We start from the raw sequence: 26,254 nt of genomic DNA on the forward strand, positions 1-26,254 counted from the left end.
CGGTGGCTGCTGGAATGCCTGCTGCTGCTGCTGAGAGTAGAAGTAGTGTGATAATTAGAGGCTGCAGAAATAAATGCATGTAAAGAAAAAGAGCAGAGAAAGAATGTGAATATAAAAGAAGCCATCAAAATAGCATTTGGAGTTGTGATCAGAGCAGAATCTGTGGCTGCTGAATTGATGAGAAATTTGATGAATTTCTTGGAATTTGTCGAGGAATGTCATTGAGGACTATATATATATATATATAGTATGTGTGTGTGGAGGGGGGGGGGGGGCTAGAATTGGGGGGGGGGGGGGGGGGAGTAGGGCTTAGAAGTTGTAACGGTCATATTTTTGGGGGACATCTATTTGGTTTTGGTGAGGAAGTATGGAGGGAGAGAATATGTTTTGTTAAAAAGTGAAGCAAATGGATTCCATATGTCTACGCATGCATAAATTGATAGTTGGCATGTGATGAAATTATGAGAATTTTTTTTTTGTTTAAAGAAAATGTAAAAAGGAAAAACTTATAGAGAAATTATATTCGAATCTAATTTGGCTTAATTAATTATTTTGTTGTACAGTTCAAAAAAAAATAATTCGTAATAGAATTAATTTGATACGGGATTAATTTGATTTCGATAAACTTTATATATATAAGAATTTTTAGAAAAACTTATATATATATATATATATCTCATAAATTTTGGGCATGGAGTAGAGTTGATTAAGGTAGCAAGATTTTTATGTAATAAAGATCTACGTACATAAAATTTGCTATATATCAAATTTGCGGCAAAAAGAGTGGCAAAAAGAGTTTTCTTTTCATTTATGTTAAAATTTATCAGAAGATGGAAAGTTATCGAGTAATTTAATTTATTTTCAAGTATACATATAAAAAATATATATATATATATATGTGGGTATTTTTGTTTAAATATAGAAATTGTTATTTAAGAGGTGATTGGTACGCAGAAATGGAGTGAGAATGGAAATGGCCATTCCCAACTCCATTCTGCATCAATAATTGGTATGGTTTATGTTGGGAAATATTTATTCCTATTGGAATTCTTTTTTTATTTAGATAATGGGTTATTAGCCATTTCGTTCGCAAAATTAATGGTTTTAGCGATTTTTAACATGTCGAAGATGAAAGTTTAATATCGTTTTAATTGTTATTAAATTTTAATACTTCTTATATCTAGTATCGATAAAAAATAATTATGAATAAACGGTAACCAAAACATAATATTAATTTTATTAAATAGAAAATAATTTTTTCATCAAATTTTGAAATAATGGTAGATACATTACGATTAATTATCTTATTTTCATTAACATAATGAAGCGATACTAATTATTCCAAATCATTACTTTTTAATATATTTGTACACATTTCACAAAAAAATTACTTCTTTTTATTTTCGTATAAATTTTGTACATGATTGTACTTGACGCGTAACCTTTGATATAACGACCCCCAAAAAAAAGTATCTATTTATATGATATTAAATTCGAATAATAACATTCTAATATTTTATAAGCCTGAAATTTTATTTATTCAAATATTTTAAACTTTTATTTTTAAAATAAAATTAACATATTAAATTCTTAACACATCTTATAAAAATTACCGGAGGTTATAAAATATTTTAAATAAATCTAACCAACCACCCTCTAAATCATAATTACTAAGTGATATTAAATTAAAAATTGTGTATGTTCCGGTGGTGGATTATGGTGGGGGAATGGCTAAAAACATTAATTAATTTTGTAATATTTTTTTTTTTATATTTTTACATTATCGTGTGGCCACCGTAAGTGGGCCCGCCATATTAAAAACATTGTCAGAGTTTCTGAACGTTAGATAGAAAGCCAACAGTTATGTACTGGTTATTTCTTGACAATGAAATAATTTGGATCACTTTTTGCTTTATGACCAAAAAGCCCTTCCCAGAATTGGGGCTGATGAGGTTCTTTATGAATGATGATTGGCTGGCAATAGGAAAATGGGCCGCACATGATTGGTCCGGAGATGGAGATGAGTGTTTGTTTTTCTGTAATAGGAGGGGTAGGGTTGGTGGAAAAAGTTTGTCAAAGTTCACGAGGGCATTGTCCTAAAAGTAGCCCCTCAATCAGGGGGTAATAATTTGCCGATATGGTATGCGTACAATTATTGAGTATTTGTGATGTGGTGATATTTAGAGAACTTCATTAGAGGTTTTCAACATTAGTGAGAGACCTTCATTTCAGTCTATGATATTATGATTCAAGGTTTTTAAAAGAATTTTCTTGAATGGATCGATTTGATACATGATAATTGGGCTCCATGTTGATTTTTTTTTTTTAAATTGTATAAGTATAAATATATTTGTGGGATCTTCGAACGTAATAAAAATCACATTCATCCTGCACTGGTAGGCTACAATTACTTTTGGTAATTGATGGGGTCCGATCTCCAGAAGTCATTGATCATTAACTTCTAGGCTCGGGAGGTTGAGAATGAACTTCAAGCCTGCATAGAAAAGGAGTGTTGGATTTGATCCGACATAAGCATTCTGACGTTCAAGTTAGGTCGGGTAAAAAGTATAAATTTATGTCTGGATAATATATCAAAGTTGGGGATAATGCGTGAATAGTTACCTTGACTTTGATAATGGCTCGGGGGATGTATATCGAAGACCACTCGTACAGACGACATCTATCCACCAGGCGATGACGACACGTAAACATCTCTTGCTGACTTATTACTTGAACTCTTTCGGGCCTCGCTCGTTCTTGGATATTTTGAGCCTCTCTCTAATATCTTGGGTCTTGCCTATTTTAACCGTATCAATAGTACGACAACCTTTGTCTGCTTGGACTTCTTCTTGTCGAGTTATACGGATATGTGTGGCCCACTATACACTGTTGATCATGTTTTCGGCCTAGGGTGGATATGGAATCGTACAATCCAACTAACATTTATAAATATGGGCACCTCAGCTTCAGGTATATTTTTGGTTACCCCAACTATTATTTTATTTTTGTTTGAGAGCTTAAACTCAAACTAGCTTGAGCATCAGAGTGCTTTTGTCGGAATTCCTTTAGGCTAGGCCCTAACATTGTCCTGTTTTGCAGGTTTTTCACATACCATTGGGAGTTTCCTAAACCAATTGGAGCGGTAGAATATCTTTAGACCAATATAAAATACCTTAAACATATATCATGATTTTATGATATGACATTTGGCACCGTTTGTGCAAAAATTCTCTAGTTCTTTTGAGTACACAGAGCATGGATGAGACTTCCGGTAATTCCTAAGGGGGACATGGAAAACAAATAGTTGCTGGTCCGTTGCGTACTCACTTTGCTAACCCACCTGAAACACTAAATTGTTTACTATATCACGAAATAATTTGAGAAGATTGCTTAAAGAGTGGGTGGTTGAGAGAGGTATGGTCCTCCACTTTAATGAGTGTCAAAACCACGAAAAAGAATTTTCTACAAACAATCTTGCGATAGTAATGACTAGGGTCGATTTATCAAAGATTGGTTATAAGTTGATTTTTATGAATAAAATAAAAAATGGGGATTTTGATTGTGATTGAATTAAAAAGATGAAATTAGAGTGAACAGATAAATATAGGAGAAAACTTTCAGATTGAAGTCAGGTTTATGGTTGATTCCACTATTGGTCCTTGATCAAAAAATGATAATCGTTCGAACAAATAAATTAGTTATAGTCATTGGTACAACTTAACGACCTTATTTTTTCTTACCTTTTGGTCAGACAAGGAGCTTGCATTGGCTAATTCCCTAATTAATGAATAACCCTGAGAATGTTCACAAGATTTAATTTACCAACAACATTAACAAAAAAGACCTAATTCTCACCGATAAATTCCTATGAGATTGAGGATAAATTGAAAGGTGAACACAAACTAGCTAGAAAGTGCAATCGTACTTCGATAAAAACAAGTTCAATTAAAAACAAAATTGGTTAAGGATAAAGTAGAAAGAAGACAATTAGATTTCGAGGTTGAGTAAGACTTTAAGAAAAAGGTGGAGAGGATGGATCCCTCTGACAATAAGGTTATGGAGCTTATTCTGGGCAACTCTAACATAGCAATAGGAATAGGAAGTCAGGTTCCTTCAAATATGGATATGATGTTGATTGATTTCCTAGGAGAGAATGTTCACATGTTCGCAACGGCAACATCTGATTTTCAAGGGATCAACCTATAAAGTATCGAACACAGATTAAATATGGATCCCAATGCAAAACCTATCAGGTAGAATTGAAGGAATTTTGGGGAAAAAAGGAATCAAATCATTGAAAACAAAGTTAATAAATTACTAGTTGTTGGATATATCATCGAGGTTCAGTAAACTGGATGGCTAGCAAATGTGGTACTTGTGCCAAACCCTGAGGGAAAATGGAGAATGCGCATAGAGTTCACTAATCTCTATAAAGCATGCCCAAGATATCCCTATCCACTCTCTTGAATTGATCAACTGATGGACTCTATAGTAGGTTGCGCTTTGCTAAGTATGATGGATGACTTTCAGGGGTACCATTAGATTATTATGGTCGAAGAGGATCGTATTAAGACTTCATTTATTAATAAAAATGGGATCCACTGTTATTTGGTCATATGCTCTTTGGTCTTAAGAATTCAGTTGCAACGTACCAAAGGCTCATAAGTCTCATATTCAAAGAGTTGATTGGTAAAACTATGGAGGTATATGTGAATGATATGTTAGTAAAAATATGAAAGAATAAGAGCACTTAATTCATTTGGGAGAATCTTTTCAAATCATGCAAAGGTATGGAATGAAATTAAACCTAGCTAAATGCATGTTTGGGGTTCGTAGTGGCAAATTCCTAGGATATCTTGTCAATGAATGAGGGATTGACTTCTTAAGAAGATGCAAAAATTAAAAAAAAAAAGTCAGTGGTCGGAGCACGCTCCACACATATATATATTTTAATTTTTTATTATATATATTTGTTATTTAAATTAAGAGAAAGAAGATAAAATAAATAATTTATTAAAACGACTAAAAAAATTAATTCGAAATGTGTGTAGACAAAAAAAATATTGATAAAAATAACTAATTAAAAGATACGATTAGTTATAAAAATAATTATATTTAAGGATATTTTAGTAAACACGTATTCTGACAATCAAAGTTAATTATTTTAATGGCCTCACACTTAATATATAACTAGTAATCTGTGGCACTTTCTACATGCGTGCATAATTCTTTAATTTTATTTGTAATAAAGATATGTTTATAAAATTTTCATTGTTTAATAATATATATACAAAATAGTAAATTGATAATAGATTAATAAGGAAGTGGGAAAAAATAAATAATGGAATAATATTAGAGAGAAAAAAAAGATTCATGGAAATATAAGAAAAAAATAACTATCTAAAAATAGCATGAGAGTGTGAAGTTGAGTAATTAATAAAAAAAATTAAATTAAATATAAAAAAATACAAAATAACAGACCAAAAAAAGTAAAATATCAAAGCCCATCCATTTTAATAATAAAGTATATGTCTATACTGTATATAAAAGTATGAATCTCTTCTCGTATGTTTCCATTGTGAAAAGATTTTTATATCCTTAAGTAATATTTTAAATAATAAATCAGAATTATTTTTAAAAGATAAAATTCTATAAAAAAAAGATTATTTAAGAGTTCTAAATTCTAATACCTCTAAACTATTTGGATATTAATGGTAAATATATCCAACTAAAAAAAGTAAATAAATAAATGATATTTCTACTTGCTTAATTTGTTAGAAATTATTTTAAATATTGAAAAGATTAATCTATTAGGTATTAAAATTTAAAATAAATAGCATTAGAATAATATATAAAATACTAACATAAACTTCAAAAACTATATATATTTATGAAAGAAAAAGTATCATGAAATTTCAAATAAAAATTATCAATAGTATTAAATTTTGAAATGCTTTTGAAGAATTTAAAAGGGTGACTTCTAACTAATTGAGTTTAGAAAAAAAATATATTTTTGGTCCCTTATGTTAGGATCTTTTTCAGTTTAGTCCTATTTGTTATGATTTTGTCTTATTGTATCCCGTTAAAGTTGAAAGTTTTCTCAATTTTAGTTCTCACGTAAAATTTACTCAGGTTCGTCCCTTTGATTATTTGACTCTTTTTAAGTCATACCCATAGTATAATTGATTATGTGATAATCAATTTTAAGAAAAGTGATTATGGTATTTGGACGATACCTTTATCGTCCATGTGCAGAAAATCATCAAGGAGCATGCACGAAACATCATAGATCATGTATGGGAAAAAAAAAAAAAAAAAAAAAAAACTAAAGAGCAATTGTCAGAAATTAAAATCAGCTGTACTACTGTATATATACTGGCTTAGCATGATCAAAAATTGGATTTGTTTGTAATAACCTTAAACTTGTTTTACTAATGAGACATCATCTCGAATACTCCCCCAACTACTATGGTTATTACCTGAGACTACAATGTCCGAAGGCATGGGGAAATAAGTTGCAAAAATTCAGAAAACAAGGTTGTTTCTATATGTAATAATTTCAAGGAAGAGAACCAGTCAATCATGAAATGATCAGCTCTTCATTCAGTCACTCACATAAATGAAAGAATCCCTGTTGCTTTAAGTGTATAGACAGCTGCATCAAGCTGGTTTGATCTCCAAAATATGGCTGAACAAGGAACTGGTCCTCAATCTTCATCTCAGTACAACTTGTTGAAGCCGGCAGGCGATGAATTTTCCCCTAATCTAGGCAAGAAAGCTTCCCTGTCGAGGGAAACCTGAAGGGACGACATGATTTTAACCAACGACGTCCAGAGAAGAGGCGAGCAGCAAAACGCGTACCCAAAAATGGAAAGGGCCCTCACAACGCCGTCCGGGTACCAAGGATAGGCCATTACGAAGAGGGATCCCAGGATCCCGAACCATGGAGCTAGAACTGGCAGTGTTGGTAGTAGGAACGCGTTTGTGGCTACGCAAGAAAGTGAGAAGGCCCCCAGCAAATACAGACTCCAGCCTATAAGTGGATGAATCGTGTGGGGGACAAAGAAGAAAGGGACTACGTAGGCAGCAAGAATCGACCATATTGCGATCAGTTTCAAGCCCGCTTGCAAGAACAAGATCCGACGATAGCATAACTTGGATAAATTAGGCCGTGCTAGACGTGCCACGGCTATTATTCCCAAGTAGAATACAGCTTCAATGAATACAATTGGCATTTCTGCACTGTATCTGTTGAAAAACTTGATTGATTAGATCATTGCATAGCTGAAGAGTAAGTTGACCTTATTGGTGCATATATACTTTTGGATAATTCTTATACATATTGATATGAAAATATGAAACAGTGAGAATCAAGCAACGTGAATTGTGGGACTTGTACTGTGCTGGCGTAGCTTAATACTCGTTGTTTGGTGCTAAAATGTCGTGATAACATCAAAAGAATGTGAAGAAATATTAAACCGAAGTTACCCTAGAGTTTGTAGGCGTTGTTTATGCCATTGGATGCCTAAAGGGAGAACAGGCCACGACCACCAGTACCATGGTTTTAGCCACGGAGCTCCTGGGAAAGTGATAACGCTGTTAGGCCCGCACGGAACACTCCACCGGAGCCTGAGATCTGAGCCAAATAAAGACACCACGTGGTAAGAAATGAGAATATATGGTCAAGACAGTACATCAACATCATGGGATCGCGGCATTATGCGCTTACAATAATATGAAGCATCCATTTGATAGCCCAGAGGAAGTCTGTATGTCCCTTCAAGTCTTGTTCCGTTTGGTGGAGGATGGAACATCGGCTGATCAAGTAAATCAGGGAAGTAGCTCCCGATAAATCCTTGATCAGCACCGTCAGGGTTACTTCTTCCTGCCTCCAGTTGATGGATCATGTCATCAAACACCGTCAACGATGGCTGCATTGCAAAATACACGAGGTTACAACGAAAAGAGATGCAGTGTCTTAGGAATCATCCAGCTACAAAGAAACACTCTGTTAAGAGGATGTTTAGGTGGGCTTGTAACTCTCTTAAAACATCTTGAAAGTAAGCAGAAAGCTGAAATGGAGACAATGTCAACACCTGCAACACGAAGAGGCCGGTGTGGAAGATGCAGGGATTGATGAAGACTGCACAAAACTCCCCACATTGGAAAAGTTCGTCGGTCTTCTGGAGGAAGAGGTTGTCCGCATCAAGCATGACAACACGCTCGTAGTTCACTAGCTTCCAAGCGTAAAGTTTGTTGAGCGTTAGCTTAAATCTCCAATCGAAATTGGATTGAGTGCTGTACGGATTGTTTATGTTGTCGACTCGCATCACCTTAGCCCCGTCTTCTCCTTCTCTGCGCCAAAAAATCAAGCAACAAAACCGAAGAAAAACATTTCATATCCATAGAGCTAATCAATATGTTCCAAAGCTTGCAACCTTAATTTCTCATACATGATCATCAGCTAACTAAAATTTCTGCCTAATAGAATGTACATTTCTTGGATGACAGAGCATATTTTATGCTGATTCCACCTCTTTTTGATCAAGAACACATACTCGAAATTTCAAGAATACATATTATACAAGTTATTTAGGTTTATTTGGGCACATGCAATCTCCTACAAGTAAAGAAATCACAAAGGATAATGCTGAAAAAATTCTTCTTGTCACAACATTTAACTCTGCAAAACCATGCATCTTTCACAATTTCACTTATTCTGCTAGCATGCAAAGTCAGTAAATTCTTTTGGGTTGTGTTTGGATCGACAAATTTGATGGCTCGAGATTTTTATAGAATTTGCAAAATTGTCTAGCTTTAATAGTCTAGATAGCTCTGTTCTAGAGATGTTCAAAATTCGATTAATCGGCCGAAAACCGATCGAATCGAATTTTTTTGATTTGGATTCGGTTAACTGAACCGACCGCCATATAACCAAAATTTAAAAAATATACATTATATATTATAACTCTGTAAAATATATTAATATATATAAATTACATTTAAATTTTACAAGTATATATATAATATAATTTAATTTCTACTTACTTTTAAACTTAATTAACACGTAAAAATTATTAAAGTAATTGAGAAAATTATAAAAATGACAGTTTTTTTTTCCTTTCTTTTTTTAATAATATTCAATTTTTCAGTTTTCAATTGAATCGAATGGAAAAAAGTTTTGGTACGCCATTTCGACGTATCAAATTTTTTATTAATCAAAATATTAATTACAGTTCAATTCGATTAACCGAATTGAACACTCTCTTCTTTTACATTCTAATGCAATTCCAAACAAATCATTATAGAAAGAAGGTGGACCAAATTTCCCACCACTCTTTTGCTTTGGAATCTATCCCAAACTCATCATAGCTATAGAGAATCAATGCCTCTTAAATATTGATTAAAATTTGATATAATTATAAATATTTTTTAATCGAGATTATGTGACAATTATTTGATTATATATATCTAGTGCATGTATTAGACATCGAGTGCAATATATGTAAATTAAATATCGATTCAAAATTTCAATTTCTGTTCAATTTGACCTGTAAATCAAATTATGCACACCGATATACAACACCACCACAGACGAAAATGAAGGTCAAATTTTTATTACACTAGATACATTGTATATCGTCCCTAATATAAACAATCACCACATACTCATAGTTTTTCAAAAATGAGTATACAACAATTAATATTTAAGGGATAATCACATTCACCTCCCCTGAAGTTTGGTTAATTACATGTAGACTCTCTGTGGTTTGGAGAATTATATCTAGTGCCCTTGAGATTTGTTTTCGTCAGCCAAGATTCACCATATTTGTTGATATTACCAGAAAAATAGGACAAAAATTTATATTTACTCCAATTGACTTATTTCTAATATATTACAGGTCAAATAAATCTTTTTATGATCAAAACACCCTTATACATCTTCACACCTTAGTACGGATATATATCTTCACTCTGGTAGTTTAGTAAGGAAAAAAATATTTGATCTGCAATAAGTAAATCGAGGCTAAACATCAGTTTTCATTTAGTTTTTTCTTATTACATTGAACAAATTCACTGAATTTTGACTAACAGGAAAATCTATCAGATAGACAGATACGAACATTTGAATATCAGATGTAATTTTTCAGAAAATAAGAGATCCACACGCGTAACTACATCAAATCTGAAAAAAAAAAACAAAATATAACTCTCCGATTATTTAATTACACCAAAGCATATTCTTTTCTCTCCTTTTTAAACAGAAAGCCAAAAGCATATCCTCAACTTCTGTGTTAAGATAAACATCAACCAAAGTGCTGCTTTAATTTCCACGCACACTTCATCCATTTTTACATAATTTCAACCACAACCATTACTTTTTCACCATCCCCATGAGATGTATTCGTTTCTGAATTTTGATATTCTTTTAGATAAAATCCATTTTCATATTATTAAAAAATATGTCGTTTTAGGGGACAGCTCAGCTGTTTAATTTGGGTTTGGAAAAGGTCTTGAATTCGAATTTAGATTAATGGACGGACGAGTGTGTTGAGTGTGTTGAGTTATTCTGAATTTTTAAAAAAGAAAATAAAAAATATAAAAGGTGATTGTATTGTTTTAATCTCAAGGGTACTTTTGTAAAATGCCATTTTACATATATATATATATGTGTGGAAAAGATTACTGGTGTCGGTTCTTGATTGGCCAAATTTTGTATCATTTATTATTTCTACCACGTCAAAATTTGGCTTAAGTGTAAGAGGAGTAAATAAATAATTGAGTTAATATATTAATTCCTCATTTAAATATAACATATTGGATGGCAATAATTAATATACAAATATTGGGTATTAAATAGTATAATAATAATAATAATAATAATAGTAGTAGTAGGTAAAAGGACTTGCAAAAAAGACAAAATGACCCCCAGATTTTAATAACTTCAAAGCATTAGCTAGTAAGCTTATTTTTTAAATATTTTGATTTTTTTTATTTATTCGTGTTTTTATATTGGGTAAACTGCATGCAATAATATAATTTCTTCGTAAAATTAAAAAAACTCTCTCGTAATAATTATAAATATCTTATAAAATTACAAATATTATAGTAAATACATTCTATCTATGACAAAGAGTGTTTATTATAATATTTGTAATTTTAAGGAATACTTTTAATTATAATAACAAGAAAGTATTCATATAATTATGGTAAATCAGATTTCTGTCTCTCCAAAATAGAAAACAAAAGAGAGTGTACTTACAGAGGTTGAATCCAATGGAGGGGGACATCCATGGAGGCAATGACGAGGAGATCAGCATCAACCTTAAGCTGCTGGAGGGATCTCAACATGACACGTGTCGCAACGTAGAAGTCGTAGTCCCTTGGAGTTCCCATGTACATCATCGTAGCGTACGCGTTCCTCCTCCCACTCCCCTCCCCCTTCCCTTCACACACTACTGCTACTACTACTGTCCACCACCCCAATAAACTCAGTAACACCCTTCCCATTTCCCCTCTCTCTGTCTCTGTGTGTGTGTGTGTAATGCGTGTGGGAGGAGACTGGCGGTTGGTGTGTGCCTTTATTTGCAGCAGGAAATTTGAGGGAGACAAGTTTTGAGAGAGAGAGAGAGAGAGAGAGGAATTTCAGAGTAATTGCCATTTTCTTCCCTTAATAATTGTTTGATTATTATTATTAGTGGATTTAGTGAATAAACAAATTTGGGATGGCGGGGGTTTTATTTGGGAGAGTGTGGGTGGAGGTGGACGCGATAAATTCTAATTTAGACTCGATTTGATCAAATTTAAATAAATTATATATTAAGTATAATATATTTATTATTTGATTGATGTATAATTTAAGAAAAGTCATCAATCACATAACAAATATAATATAATTATTTTTATAATTTAAATGATTCGATCAAACTTAATTCGAACAAGAATTTTTTGTAAACCTGTTGGCGGTAGAATCCGTCCCGTTCTCAGAGTTGACTATATTGCCGGACTTTTGATGACATGGATAGCCACTGATATTTTTATGTGGGCTTGTATTAGTTATTCCATTTGTTTTGTATGTACGATTTTGTTTTGAAAAAGATGCGTCGTTAAAAATAAAAGAGTTTAAAATTTACAAACTGTTCAAATTTTTTTATCTGCAATGGATAAGAGAGTGTTGCGATATGAGTCTATAACAAATAAGGATTCCCATTTGCATATGTTAATTCCTTAACTATGAAGAACTTTGATGCTCATCATATATATAACTCGATTAACCATTGTTTAATGCACATTGTTTCCTACCATCATATATATATATATATGTATATATTTAAAATCCCACTTGGGCATTGATCATCTGGTGAAGAAAAAACTAAACCTTAACATTTATAATTGGAGCATTTATTCAAGTGGGATCCACACACACACAGAGACACACATATAGATGAAGTCAAAAGGCTTCAATCAAGCCTTCAACTCTTGTTACTTTGACTTGGATAGAAAAAACCTTCACTAGTTTTAGGAAGTTGAAGATGTAAGATTAGAGGGAGGGTGTTGCCGGAGACTATGGGATTGGATAATCAAGAATCTGTGTTCTTATAAAACTACATCATCAGTCCCACAATAATTTGACAAAAACAATGTGAGGAGTACATGTTTTAGGTATTGGTAAATACATAGGATATTTGGGCCTAAATGTAAAATAATGTATATTTTTAGTTGCTAATTAATTGTAGTATATTTTTCCAATAAATATGTAGATATATATATATATATATAGTGTTGTTTAGAAAAGAACAATAATGAATATTTAAAGTATTTTAGTGATGGATTTTTGTGTATTTGTTGCTCCAAAGCAATGGCATTTTTTTAGCGAACGCAGCTAAGCCTGCAAAAGAGACAAAATGTACCAAGTTGGGGAGGTTTCTAGCAATGGCCCTTTGACCCTTAAGTTAGTGTTGGAATTGGTTCTTCAGAGAGAATGAAATAGCTGGGTAGCAAATTTGTACCTGACTGCGAGAGAGCTAAGATTTGTAGTTATTGGTCTAATTGTATGTTAGGAATATATGTGTGAATGTTTAGGCCCCCATATTATGCGCCTGTACGGCCTTTCATCTATCGTCTCTCGGTCTTAGTTTATGGCATGAAATTTGCTGTCGGTTCTCATCCTGGATTAAACATTTATGTTTTAATACTTGAGACCACGTTTTACTTAATTGCACGACATAGGAACCCATTTCCTAATCGACCAACCACTGTGGCCACAGGTTTATAAGGTGTAAACGCGTCTCTAATTGCATAGGAGATATCGTTGTCATATACTGACAAGGAATGGGCCCTCTTCTTAAAATCCACCGTCCTTATTCTGACTGCACTGCATAAGGCTTATAATGATCATGTTTGTGACACAATCACCTCTCATCAGATCCAAAATATCGTCATTGTATGCACGTAACTGCCATGGTTGCTCAAATTTGAGGACTACTCCCATACTATCATAGGAGGGATTCAAGTCGTACTGACCAAGCTTCCAAGGCTTTCATATGACGATCCCTACGAGTCAGTTCAATCGATTTGCTAGTTAATCAACCCACTAAACTTCACAGACGTTCAACGTCTGTCGTCGATAAAATACAACATTCATTAAATGAATTTGATGCTTAGTGCAAGTTTTCATAGGACACTTGATGCCAAATCTCGAGGTCATTGAATAATATTTTATTATATCAAGTTTATTAAATAGATTACATCCCGATCAATATAATTGGCTTTCTGATCATATATTCTAACATTTGTGACCTCCACCTATCCATTAGCTTGAGGATAGGCCACTGAGGTGAATCTTTGTTGGATGCCTAGGTCAATACACCAGTCTTGGATCTTCCAGCCCTGGAACTGGCGACCATTGTCAAAAATAATTTCACGAGGGATACCATATCTGCAGATTATGTTTTCCCACATGAATTTTAGCACTTCAGTTTCTCTGATCTTGGTCAGAGGCTCGACCTTTACTCATTTCCTCAAATTTTCCACTTCTATCCTTGCGCAGATGGAAATAGTCCCACTATATCCATCCCCTACTTAACGAAGATGCAAGGTGCTGAAAATGCCTTAAAAGGCTCAGCAGGTACATGAATCCTTCTTAAGAGTTGGTAAAAAATATAGTATTGTTTGCACTTTCTTATCCAGTCTATGGCATCCATCTTAAGAGTAAGCCGAAAATGTTAGGCTTCCAAAGATTAACCTTCAAGGGCGATCCCTCCTATGTGAGAGCACATGAGCTGCAGGATAGATGTTCCCTCCTCTGCTGACAAGCATTGGAGGCTGAGTGAAGTTGCATTTATAGAGTATCCCTTGTAGTAGGGTAACCTAGTTTCTTTATTTCTCGGGTGGGCTGCTTTATTTTTCATTAGTAGGAAAGATACCTTCCTGGAGGTAGTCAATGAGGAGTTTCCTCCAGTCTATGCTGATATGCAAGATGATTACAGTATTATTATTTTAAGTATTGGTAAGTGTTCTTACCATGACAATGAGAATGTTGTAATTGGCAAGAGCTGGCTAGTTGAGCCAGGTAATTTGCATTGGTGTTTCCCATGCGGGTGACTCAGAGAAGCTCAAAACTCTTGAGCTCAATTATTTTTTGGAGGTATTCATACATTCTGTATTATTTTATGTTGTATGTACCTTCCACTTAGTTGGTCACGAGTTGGGAATTGGAATAAGTTGTCAGATTTCTTGCTCCTACATCAAGGGCCATCATAGCCTAGGAGTTGTCATATCTATCACGGCTCGCGGGCTTTCATATGACAAATCATGCAGGCCAGAGCAATGAAATTGACAACCCCTTGTCAAGCACCCAATAAAGTGCATAGACATCATATGTTTGTAGTTGATGAAACACACCACTCATTGATGAATGAAACACTAGGTGCAAGTCTCTATAAAATTCTTGAATTGCTTTTCTTAAGGATTTTTTAATTGAAACATTTTAGGTGAACCCTCAGAAGTTGATGTCATGGTCCCATCAAATGCACAAGCCAACTTCATTAGTATGTTTGATTTAAGAGGTTTGTCCGTGACATTCAGTAATTATGTAATTAAGAAAGATGACAAATTGATCGAAAAATATATTCTCATAAATAATACTTAACATTATATAGAAAAGGACTATTCAAAACAGATTACAAATAGCCAATTAATTGTCTTACCCATATGTCGTGGTTATGAGAGCCATTTGTTAGAATTTGAATTTAAAAAATTGGGTGACATCACTAAGCATTAATTAGATTGTGAAAATTATGATAAGAACAAAGGTATTCCATTGACTAGTTATTAAGCTCCGTAACTCACACAACTTAATAAGGACAAAACTTGAACCTACGATAGTGTTGTTTTTGCAGGCGTTGTATTGTTCTTGAGAGATTACTAGGCATTTCGAGTAGCATAAACCCAAATACTTCGCTAAAACATCTTACGCACTCAATGTTGTTTTTTCTGGAACAATAAAACTGAATGATTCCATAACCTAAGCATGGTTGAAGGATGAAAACGTCTCAATCAAATATGTTTAAAAGTGGCTAAATTCCGAGTCATCTAACCTCATTATGCCACAACTACCTTGGTACATCAGCGTCCAGGCTTGGCTCATGAGTTATCTCATACTCCTCCTAGCAAAATTCTTACATGATATGAAGAAGCTCTTTTCAGATATATGCTCTTAGTATAAAGAAGGAGGTGACTCTATGGAACATCTGTAGCAAAGAGTAAGTTTTTTCCCCCACCAACTCAAGTTTAGTGTCCATAAATATCTCGTCTTAATTAAAATAATCTCACATGTGTTTTGCATTCATTGAAATCATCAACTCAAGCAAAAACTACTTTTCTTCACTCACTCTGGTACACCCAAAAATTCAGAAACCATGTTCTCTTTAAAAATGCTCCTATTAACATCAGACATCTCTGGAGAACAACTCTGCTTTCTATAGAGAAATATCCTGGTAAGTTAGGTAAACCTAAGACTAATTAAAAGTGGACTAGATATCCCCACCACAAAATTAGATCAAACTGAACATTGATGGCTCTACTTTGAAAAATCCAAGACTAGATAGAAGAGGAGGCATTTTTCGAAACTATTAAGGTATTTTCATAGTAACATTCTCCATCTCAATAGGGACGATACACATATACAGCAGAATGTCTGGTGGACATTGCAATAAATAGAAACTTCTCACATCTTTTAATTGAAACGAACTCAATGCTTATTGTTAATTTTGTTTGCATGGAAGTGAAACCGGCCAAGCATCTACTCATGCTATTGAATGACTGTCAAAAGAAATTGACTAAAGTTTGGCCGTCCCCTTTTAATACTTAAGGTGCAACAATAATATTTTCTCTTTTTCAAAAAAGATATACAAAGACTAACCAAAAATATTCTATATATATATATATGCATATGCACATAGTAATAATTTTGATGGGTACTAAAATTTGCTAGCCAAGCGCCAGCAAGCCCTTAATTTCACCCTCACTTACAGTGTATGTGATCCCTCAATTCAAATATCATTCTCTAATAGGCATACATCATATTAACGTTATCTCCCTCCCTCTCCCTCCAGGAACACGAGCGTGTTCGCTCCTTCACTAATGCTCACCCTCAAATACAACCATCCACCCTCTTTTCAAACTTGCACACATACACGTCTCACACACTACTGCACTACCCTCACCTTCACACTTCCTGTTTACAAGCATCCTACAATAAATTAATGCTATGTGATAAAGAACACACAGACCATCTGATTTGAGAATTAAAAAAGAAAATCATAATTTAGCGCAGATTCAATCTGAGGCTTCTGAACATATAATCTCATGTCCCTATAAGCAATAAGTCTTGATTGCATTTAACAATAATTATTACCTTGTATTTGTTAACACATCGTAATCCTCAATGTATAAACAAATGAATTATACTATTTTCAGTATAACTTTTAAAGGTGTCCATGTTATCACATCTTGCAAGATCGGTAAACCTATTTCTCTATAAGAAACAACTAAGTGACAACTGACATTTAAAATACAACTATTCATATATATAAATATAACAAATAGGATAAAAGAGAAAATAAGGGATCTCATTTCGCCAAAGTCCCCACGACATAATTTGTGAGACTTGAGGACTGTGGCTGCATGGAAATATTTTCTATTTACATGTCGTAGCATTTATCAGAGTTTCACTTCATGAGGATCATCTCCACCACCACTCATTGACGAGCGTGCTACAGAAGGGTCACTTGGCATGATTGGTGAGGGGAGCATACCTAACACCTCTCCCAACGGTTTTATGTCAGCGCTGTTTGGATCACTAAAAGAATTATTAGAGATTCCACTCCATGATGCTGTGCGTCGTGAGTGTGAAGAGGAGGAGCCATTATTACTCATCCCCTGATTAGAGATATCGGCCATGCTTGCGAATCTTTGCATTGTAGCAGAACATTGATGTGTAGGTGAGTGGAATGAGTCGCTTAAAGTAGAGGATGCATGATTTTCATGAGTTGATGTGTCATGCATGTCATTTGCAGAAGCCTCAACGGGATGATCAACAATATGTACTGGAGTGGGAACAAAGAATTTTGGGTTGGCTCCAGTTGTTGGTTTGACTGATGGAGCAGACGGTGGCTGAAACAAATTTGTTGCATTCCCACCACCTTTGTTGAAGGTATCGACATACCTGCCAGAGAGTAGAGGTTATCAATCCACCTCAACAAGTGAAGTAACTGAGTCGTTTCATATTTTATAATTAGTTCTCTTGAAGACAACCAGGTAACAACTATCCCAGTACAAAATATAAAGCTACCTGAAAAATGCACCAATTAGGAATAATATCATAGTTTTGTTGGCCTTAGCCATGAGTCTGTGCATAACTATAGTAAGACCTCTGTTATGTCCATACTAGTAAGGATCATAATAACAAGGTTAAAGAAGAACATAAAATAACGATAAATGCCATACAAAGTATACCAAGTTAATCATTTTAGTCAAGCATAATTCTCCACCAGTTATTCTTTCCTTTTACGCTATCATTTTGCCAAATATGATCTAATCTAGAAGGATGAATTCTAAAGGTGACACATAAGTTTACCTAGATCGTACACCCATCCTTCCACGTGTTGAGTATTGATTTGAGGTCGGAGGAAGCGGTGGTATTCCTGAACTACTATCCACAATCTTCGGGCTTTTAGATTCTGGACTTCGATTGGTATGAGAAACTTCATTTTGCAGTGCACTCTTTAAGCGGTAATCTGATGTTCCATTCTGGAAAACTGTAGTTGGTGGTGGGGGTGGAAGTGTTGCTTCCTCTGATGGAGGTTCGACACCTTCTTCTACCCATCTCTTGAGTTTCTCATCATAATAGAACTTATTAGATTCACCCAATTTCGCCTAGAAAGTAATTGCAACCATAAGAAAGCATACAAATCTTAAAGTTTACAAGTATCATGATGGCTTATTTTGTCAAACAAGAACTTAAGTACCTGGCGACCTTGTCGGGGTCTAAGCACTAATCCTACAGTCTTTTGCAATAGTTGAGAACCAAAACCAAAACTACCAAAGCCAAATGTGCCACCAATTGTTGATGCTTTGTCTTCCACATTTGTTGAACTTGCTTCCTTCAATGAATCAGTATGACCCTGCACATATTATAAAAACTTAATTCATTTTCTATAATCACATAATCAATCAAACTATACGAACAATTGTCCTTCACAGCGAATGAAAACATATAGATCGAAACAAACCTGCCTTGGACTTCTCCCAAAGTTAGGTTCTGAAACACTTCTTGTGTGCATTACCATTCTATTGCTATTAGTTGTCCGATCACTTATGGGCTCTGAAGATTGAGAAGGTACTAGTGACGACATAGCCAATGTCGATTGGCTAGTCGATACTCTAGGTCCAAGTAACTGGTAATTCTCGTTAACTTGAGCATTGTCGCTTGCTACTGACACTGTTGGTGGTATACTACCAACGACACGATGGGCAGTAGTATCAAAAAGGTTGAGCAATTTACCTACCAACTTTTTAGGAGCTAAGTTTGTGGAAAATCCCCCCTATATAAAAGAATGTTTGAGTTATAGGTATCAGTAAAGCAAAAAGAGACAATTAGAGGATAGTAAAATACCTGTTGGTGAGCTTTGATCCTTTCCTCAAGTGACGAAACTAAATGTTTTAGAGTCTCCACCTCTGTAGTTCGACCAGTTTTGAGAGATTTAATAACTGCTTGACAGTACCTACATTAAACAGTAATGCTGAGGAAACAAAAGCTAACTACTCACAGAAAATAACAAATGTATAAGTAGGTGAGTACTTCAATGCATCAGAGATCCTCCCAACTTCCGCCAACATGTGAGCATATATAAGCTTATATGGTTGAAATGAAAGTAAGACAAACTGAGAGTTTCCAAGCATCTTTGAATATTCATATATCTCTGTCCTCTGTACAGATAAGAAAATGTCAGAATATGCACTATATGCTCTTCACCCGTATATTAATAAACAAACTATAATTTTTTGCTGTATTGTGCCTCAAAAGCTAGTTATAGGCGACTGCCAAGGATGAGCTCAAGGCCCGCCCATCAATATCCAACACCCACAACTACATATAAAAATTAAGATAGTGAGTTTTTTAGAATTATAAATAGAAATTAAATTTGAACCTTCTTCAGTAGTTCTACTCACACACAAGCACATGAAAACTAGAAGAACTATCTTATAGGAGAGTTTAACTATATATTATGATGTCCTAATTAGATTGATACATATATGCTAGTAGTAGAAGTTAATTAGAATTATATCAATCAACACTAAAGCAAAATATTTATTAAGTAACACAAAAATTCATATACACATCAACAGAAATATGAGATGAGTGTTTTGTTAGAAAATTAGGAAATGTAAAAAGTTCCATAGGAATTTTAAAGTTTCACATGAATACTAAGAAATATGAGTGATTAAATGAACTAGATAGTTTCAGAACTACCAAGTATATTTGTTTCCATTGAATTGAAAAACGAAACTTTTCCATATTTTCGATGGAATGGAATTTTTATATGTGGTCCTAAACAGTGGATTAGGCATTTTAGAACTAAAAGCAATATAACGATGACTATGGAATAATAAGCCTACAAAAACCTGAATAGCCTCTGGACTGGCATAAGTCCGTGGATATTTCCAATGATCAGCACCAACTAGACACATTCTTGCAGTGTCTGAATATGGTTCAAAGCTTGCTTCCGCAACCAAGTAGCATATATGAGCAGCAATTATCTAAAACAAAATTATTTCAAATAAACAATTAAAAAGGTTTTAAGCAAGAATAAGGAAAAAGAATTTCCATAAAAATAACCATAACATACATCACTTCTTTGTTTCCACAAACAATCTCCAAGATGCATAAGCACAAGTTCATCATCCTTTGTCCTATTTGCAGTTATCACTGCCAGATTCTCTTTCCAGTCATCCAGCATGCCATTTGTACCAAACTAGAATTGCGAAAAGGAACACAAAAAGACTAGTTATTTTATACTTTAAGGTAATTTCTATCAGCTTAGTAAACCACAAACAACAAACAAGCGTATATATCACCAAATTAGTCAAGTAAATCATATTGCTCACCAATAAATCAACTCTCATAACTATAGAAACAAGTGTTACAAAGTGTAAGCAGACAAAAGGAGATGATCGTAGAATAGACATATACCTGAGCTGGTTGTTGAGGTATATTTATAGCACCAACCATGTTACTGATAGTTGTGTTATCAGCTGAAAACACATCAGCTGGTTGACCAACAATTAGCAAGCATATTGTTCGCAAAGGTGACCCTGCAACAAACTGATGCAATGCCATTTGCTTGACAGTTTCAACATAGAACTGCAGTTAATTTTCCAAGTAAAAGTTAGAAAGAAGATGCTAAGATGGGCCAAGTGCGGCATAATGGAATATCATAATGACAAACCTGATCACCAAGTTGTGCAGCAAGAACAAGGGCAGGACCCCACAACTGTCCCTCTTGGGCACATTGCAAAGCCTCTTTCTTCCTTCCAGAAACCAGAAGACTTTGAACCTCAGTGGCAGTGACCTAAAATATGAAGTAGTACTTCATAATAGATTATTAAAATTTCCAAAAACAGTTTACATAGAACCATTTGATACCTGCATTTGTTCTTCAGACGGTATCTGCTGCAAGCATTTGGAAAAAACACCATATTGACTAAACTGCAAATCATTTCTTTTGGTAGATGCAAACAATTTGGCTACTGCTGATTCTGGAGAATCATTTTCCTATCGGAATAACAATAAAGAAAACACTAAGAGCTAGATTAGTTATTGATCCCTAAACAATGAAGCAGATATAAAAAAACCTACTTTCCAGGAAAGCATAAATGTAAATATATATCCCCTCAAATTGTTGTTGGCACAAAGGGACTTGTTTAACAAATAGTGATATACATACAAGTTCAAGAAAAACTGATGCATTGACTCTTTAAAAAATTGCATTCTAGGCAAGTTTATTACGACGCACAAGCTTGTGTCATGATAGACAAGTTGCATAATCAAAGATAGTAGAGAATGATAAAAAATAGGGTAAATTATATGTTTCCATCCAAACTATGGGTCATTTTTATACTTTGACATCGAATTATACTTTTTTTTATGTCAACATACCATCTCAACATTTGTGAAATTTGCACTTTTTCATATATGACCTTCTTTTTGTTGATTTTTTTGCCAAAAAAATATCGCATACTGTCTATATGTGAAAAATATCACATCACATAACCCTTAAAAATCACATGTGCAATACATGTGATGCTTTTTATATAAAAAACTTAATTAAAAAATAATTATAAATGACAAAGTGCAAGATTTTATAAAGTTGAAATGTGTTGACAAAAAAAAAAAAATATAAATGACAAAGTGCAAGATTTTATAAAGTTGAAATGTGTTGACAAAAAAAAAAAAAACATTTAGATGCCAAAGTGTTAAAACGGTCATAAATCGAATAAAAAAAATGTGAATAACAAATTAAGAACTATAGCAGGTTTTGACATGATAGAAATATGGTACTGAACTAATGAATTTGATTGTGCTAAGAGCTCAAGATCAGGCCCCATATCTTTAGTTTAATTTTCCTCACAAAGGAGTTCATTAAGAGAATATGTCAAAGTAAAATCCACTAATGCAATCACATTCAAAAAATACCAACATGGTATGATGGTATAAACAATAGACATAATGTGCTTGATTGTAATTAACATAAGTTTGGTACAAAGGAATACTGATCAATCATGATGTCACATCCAAGTCAATAGTCTCAATCAAGCTAATTTCATTCATATAATAAATGTATAATCTACCTTCAATATAGTATCTGTACCATAAGGAGATCGAAGTTTTCCATAATACTGACAAGCTATTTTAAGCAGCGATAGAAGCATCTTTAAAACTTCAGCCTTCCGATAATCCATATCAGCAAGATTTGCTATTCTTTCGTCAATCCATTTGTTCAATTCCCTAGCTCCAATACTTCCACTACTAAGAGGACCTGGAACAAATTGCTGACAGAGAGCTTGGAAGTAATTGTAAACACCCATAACATTGTTTGAAGAATTAGAGTAGTGATTCGCAATTTCTGCTAAGTTTAGAATCGATATTGAACCTCCTACATTATTCTTCACAAAAATATAAAAGAGTTTAGCATGTAGTTCAAGTTATTAAAAAAAAAAAAAACTCAAAAAGGAAGTCAATGACACAGACCTGGCCTCCAAAGTTAAAATTTTCGGTAGAGCTACTGTCTTTCAGCACAATGAGTTTTCCACCAAAACCAAACGCAACCAAAGCATGTGCAGGACGACCTGCAGATGACCTTCCAGTAGCAGGAGTATAGGAGATTTGAGCACTCTGATTGTGTTGCTTAGGAAAGTTGACTGAATTTTTATTGTTGTAGTAGTCATTTAAGACATGTTTTTGGTCATTTTGGTTAATTTTGGAATCATTGTATTGTTGAGTTAAGTTTCCACCAGGAAAACCTAGCAACCCAGAAGACATGGAAAATTCGTTCTGACCTTGACTTGCATTCTCATAATATGAAGCTTTATAATTAGTGGTATTTTGTCCATTCTCATGAGGAATCACAGTAAAGTTATGCTTATGGTGATCTTCACTTAGTTGGTTTCCAATGTACTGTGGAGTTGATTCTCTCCTGGCAACATTTTGAGGTTGCCACATGCTTGAGCCCTGTGGACCATAATTGCTGGCAGATTGAGTCCAAGTCTGATCCTGGACTTGGCTGCCAAAGCCTTGAGTGCTATAACTATTACTTTGATCATTTGTGAGGTTTGTCTTCTCATCATCTTTTTGATAGAATGTATCACTTGATGCATATCCACCCCCATGCATCTCTTCCTGAACTTGAGGAGTAGACTGGACTAATGTAGTGTATGATTCCAAAATGCGCCATTCTTGGGCCACAGTATCATAATACCATCCAGGGTACTGAGGATCAAACACCATATAAAGTGGATAATTATTATTATCTTGGGAAACCTGATTCAAGTCTGATGAAATTGGGGAGGTGCCATTACTCTCTTCTAAGGTTTGATTCCAATTAGTTACACTCTCAGTTGTACCTATCTCAGCCATAGTTCCAGGAACAGATTTAGAAGTTTGTTGCAAGTAAGAGACCTCAGCCAACTCATTAGCCAACCCCCAAGTAGAAGATAAATTAGAGCCAACGTTTGCTTGCATATTGGAACTGACATCATAACCATCTACCTGATACCATTGTCCGGTACTTAGGTCATACTTCCAACCTGGATACTGATTCTCCCAGTACTGACTACTATTCAAATCATGTGCACCTGAACTCTGATCTGTTGCTACATCATTATTGTATCCCTCATTGTACTGCCAAAAGCTATTAAAGTTCTCGACATAAGCGGACCTATGTATATCATTACCAATAGAAACATCTGGCCCATTATTTATAGTATGCCCGACCACCTCAACAAAAGCACCATCACTTTTCTCTCCTCCCAATTCGGTGAAAAAGTCTGAGTATGATCCAAATCCATTACCATCACCTTTGGCTGAATCAGCATGAAATGCACTCCATCCCACTTCTTTAACTCCTGGAGTCCCTGATTCACCACTAATCTTACTCACGACAGTTATATCAGAAAAACCCTCACCACTACTTTTACTCACAACTGTAGTATCCGATAAAACTTCAGTACCTCCATCTTCATTTTCCGATTGGTGAATAAGACTCTCAAACTCCAAATAATTTGACAACATTGATGGATTTCCACTTTGCCTCGGAGCTCCTAAGTTATTAATTTGTTCAACTTTCCCAATTTTTGTGCTTCGATTATCAATTCCGATATGGTTACTAGTGCCAACATTATCACAATTAACGTCACCATTACTATCAATCTCATCGATCCTCAAATTTGCAAGGGCCTTAACCTCGTCAGATTTATTCCCATTTGAGGAAAACAGAGGCACATATGCCGATGATGTGGTGGTGACCTTAAAGACTACGTCATCATCATCATTCACTAATTTATCAAAGAAATCCTCGTCTGTAGTATCCTCCACCTGAAATGGAGGAGGACCTGAAGCCATCTACTCAACTGCAACCCTAAATTCCACAAAACTCCCACAGCCAAGTTCAATGTTGTAAAAGTTCCAAACGCTAATTGATTCGAGCTAACAAAACTCCGATTCAAAAAACAAAACCAACTTAAATTAACCACAATAAAAAACCAAACCAAACAAATCAAAATCATGAAAGATCTAAGGTTTCTCGCATTTACCCAATTTATAAACCATGAAAAAGAAAAAAAGAATAGCTGAGAATTCTGCAAAAGTTGACTATATTTCTCTGCATAGGATCTAAAAGACAATCGTAAACTCATTTGAGAAAAGCATTAACTTACAGATCAAAATAAACATTCCAGAATCGAATCATGCATTATAGATACATCTGCCTCGTACGTATCTTCAAAAAGAGAGAGAGAGAGAGAGAGAGGTTGCGTGCATGCAAACTGAGGAGAGAAGACAAACCCCTCGGTCTCGCTCCAAATGTCTCAACAATCCACCCAAAACTCGGTTTTCTTCCCCTAAATATATATATATATATACATATATACTTCATATATATTTCAACCAAATATTTACACACTTCATTTAAATTTTATCTACTTGCTCAAGTTTTTTTTTTCACTTTTTACCTTTAAATAATTTTGATAATTCATCTTTACTAATATTACTTAATAATTATTTAATTAGGACTAACATAATAGGGGCAACAAATTTATGCATGCACAGTACATTCTAGCAGCCCAGAAAGTAACACAAATATGCATGTATTTGGACGTATTTTTATGAAATTTTGCAATTTTTGAAATATATGTATGTATTTGTATGTAGTTTTAAGAAATATGCATTTTTTTTAATTCAGAAAAACATAAAAGATAGCATAGTTTTAGAAAAATTTGGAAAATTGTTGGGTTGCAGTCTCATTTTAGGAATAATATTATGATTCAGTGCACAGTTTAGAAAAAATTATTGAATTTAGTACAATAAATTATAATGTAATTATATACTATAAGACAATTTATATCATTATAGTAAAGCTCAGATAATACACAATTCATTTAATATACTCTATAATAAATAAATTATTATAATATATATTAATACAATGATTTTTTATGTCTGTATTTTATGATAGGTTTAGTACATACATAATATTTATATCATTATAAATATAAAATACTGATACTACAAGAAAGAACGATGAGCATTGGAGCTGCCCGAGATTGAAGGAGGTTGAGGTAAGTAATTTATATAAATTTTTTCTTTCAATATATTAATTTAATTTTTTTTTTTTTACTAATAACGTAATTTTAGTCACCTAATTTATCGACACCTAGTCCATCCCTCCGTCCTAGCCTCCAATTGATCCCCGACCCCCAACGATGGTGTACAAGACCATGCAAATGCTAGCAATGGGGAGGCTGATCTAGATTAGAAACGTGGCTTTTTATTATATATAAATACAATCTTACTATTTTTATTTTGTTAATTATATTATTAACATTTACTTGCTAGATAATTTATTTAAAATATTTTACACTTAAGAAATTCAACAAAATATTTGTAACTTAAAATTCAACGATAATAATATAATGA

At 33.9% G+C, this 26,254-nt stretch overlaps 2 protein-coding genes across 2 annotated transcripts; both read right to left on the reverse strand.

The window, feature by feature from the left end:
* Positions 6,331-11,689, reverse strand: LOC105155847 (putative glucuronosyltransferase PGSIP8). The gene is made up of 5 exons (XM_011071825.2): positions 11,264-11,689; positions 8,097-8,355; positions 7,730-7,931; positions 7,489-7,636; positions 6,331-7,248 (listed from the first exon to the last, which is right to left on the reverse strand). The coding sequence occupies exons 1-5, from the start codon at positions 11,509-11,511 to the stop codon at positions 6,720-6,722; spliced, it is 1,386 nt and encodes a 461-aa protein (XP_011070127.1). The 5' UTR covers positions 11,512-11,689; the 3' UTR covers positions 6,331-6,719.
* Positions 17,031-25,117, reverse strand: LOC105155848 (protein transport protein SEC16B homolog). Its single transcript, XM_011071826.2, has 13 exons — positions 22,814-25,117; positions 22,414-22,728; positions 21,209-21,337; positions 21,012-21,134; positions 20,756-20,926; positions 20,412-20,537; positions 20,188-20,322; positions 19,364-19,491; positions 19,178-19,286; positions 18,795-19,106; positions 18,531-18,686; positions 18,140-18,438; positions 17,031-17,728 (listed from the first exon to the last, which is right to left on the reverse strand). The coding sequence occupies exons 1-13, from the start codon at positions 24,680-24,682 to the stop codon at positions 17,224-17,226; spliced, it is 4,377 nt and encodes a 1,458-aa protein (XP_011070128.1). The 5' UTR covers positions 24,683-25,117; the 3' UTR covers positions 17,031-17,223.

This window comes from Sesamum indicum, linkage group LG2 (genome assembly GCF_000512975.1).
Source record: "Sesamum indicum cultivar Zhongzhi No. 13 linkage group LG2, S_indicum_v1.0, whole genome shotgun sequence".
Taxonomy (NCBI): domain Eukaryota; kingdom Viridiplantae; phylum Streptophyta; class Magnoliopsida; order Lamiales; family Pedaliaceae; genus Sesamum; species Sesamum indicum.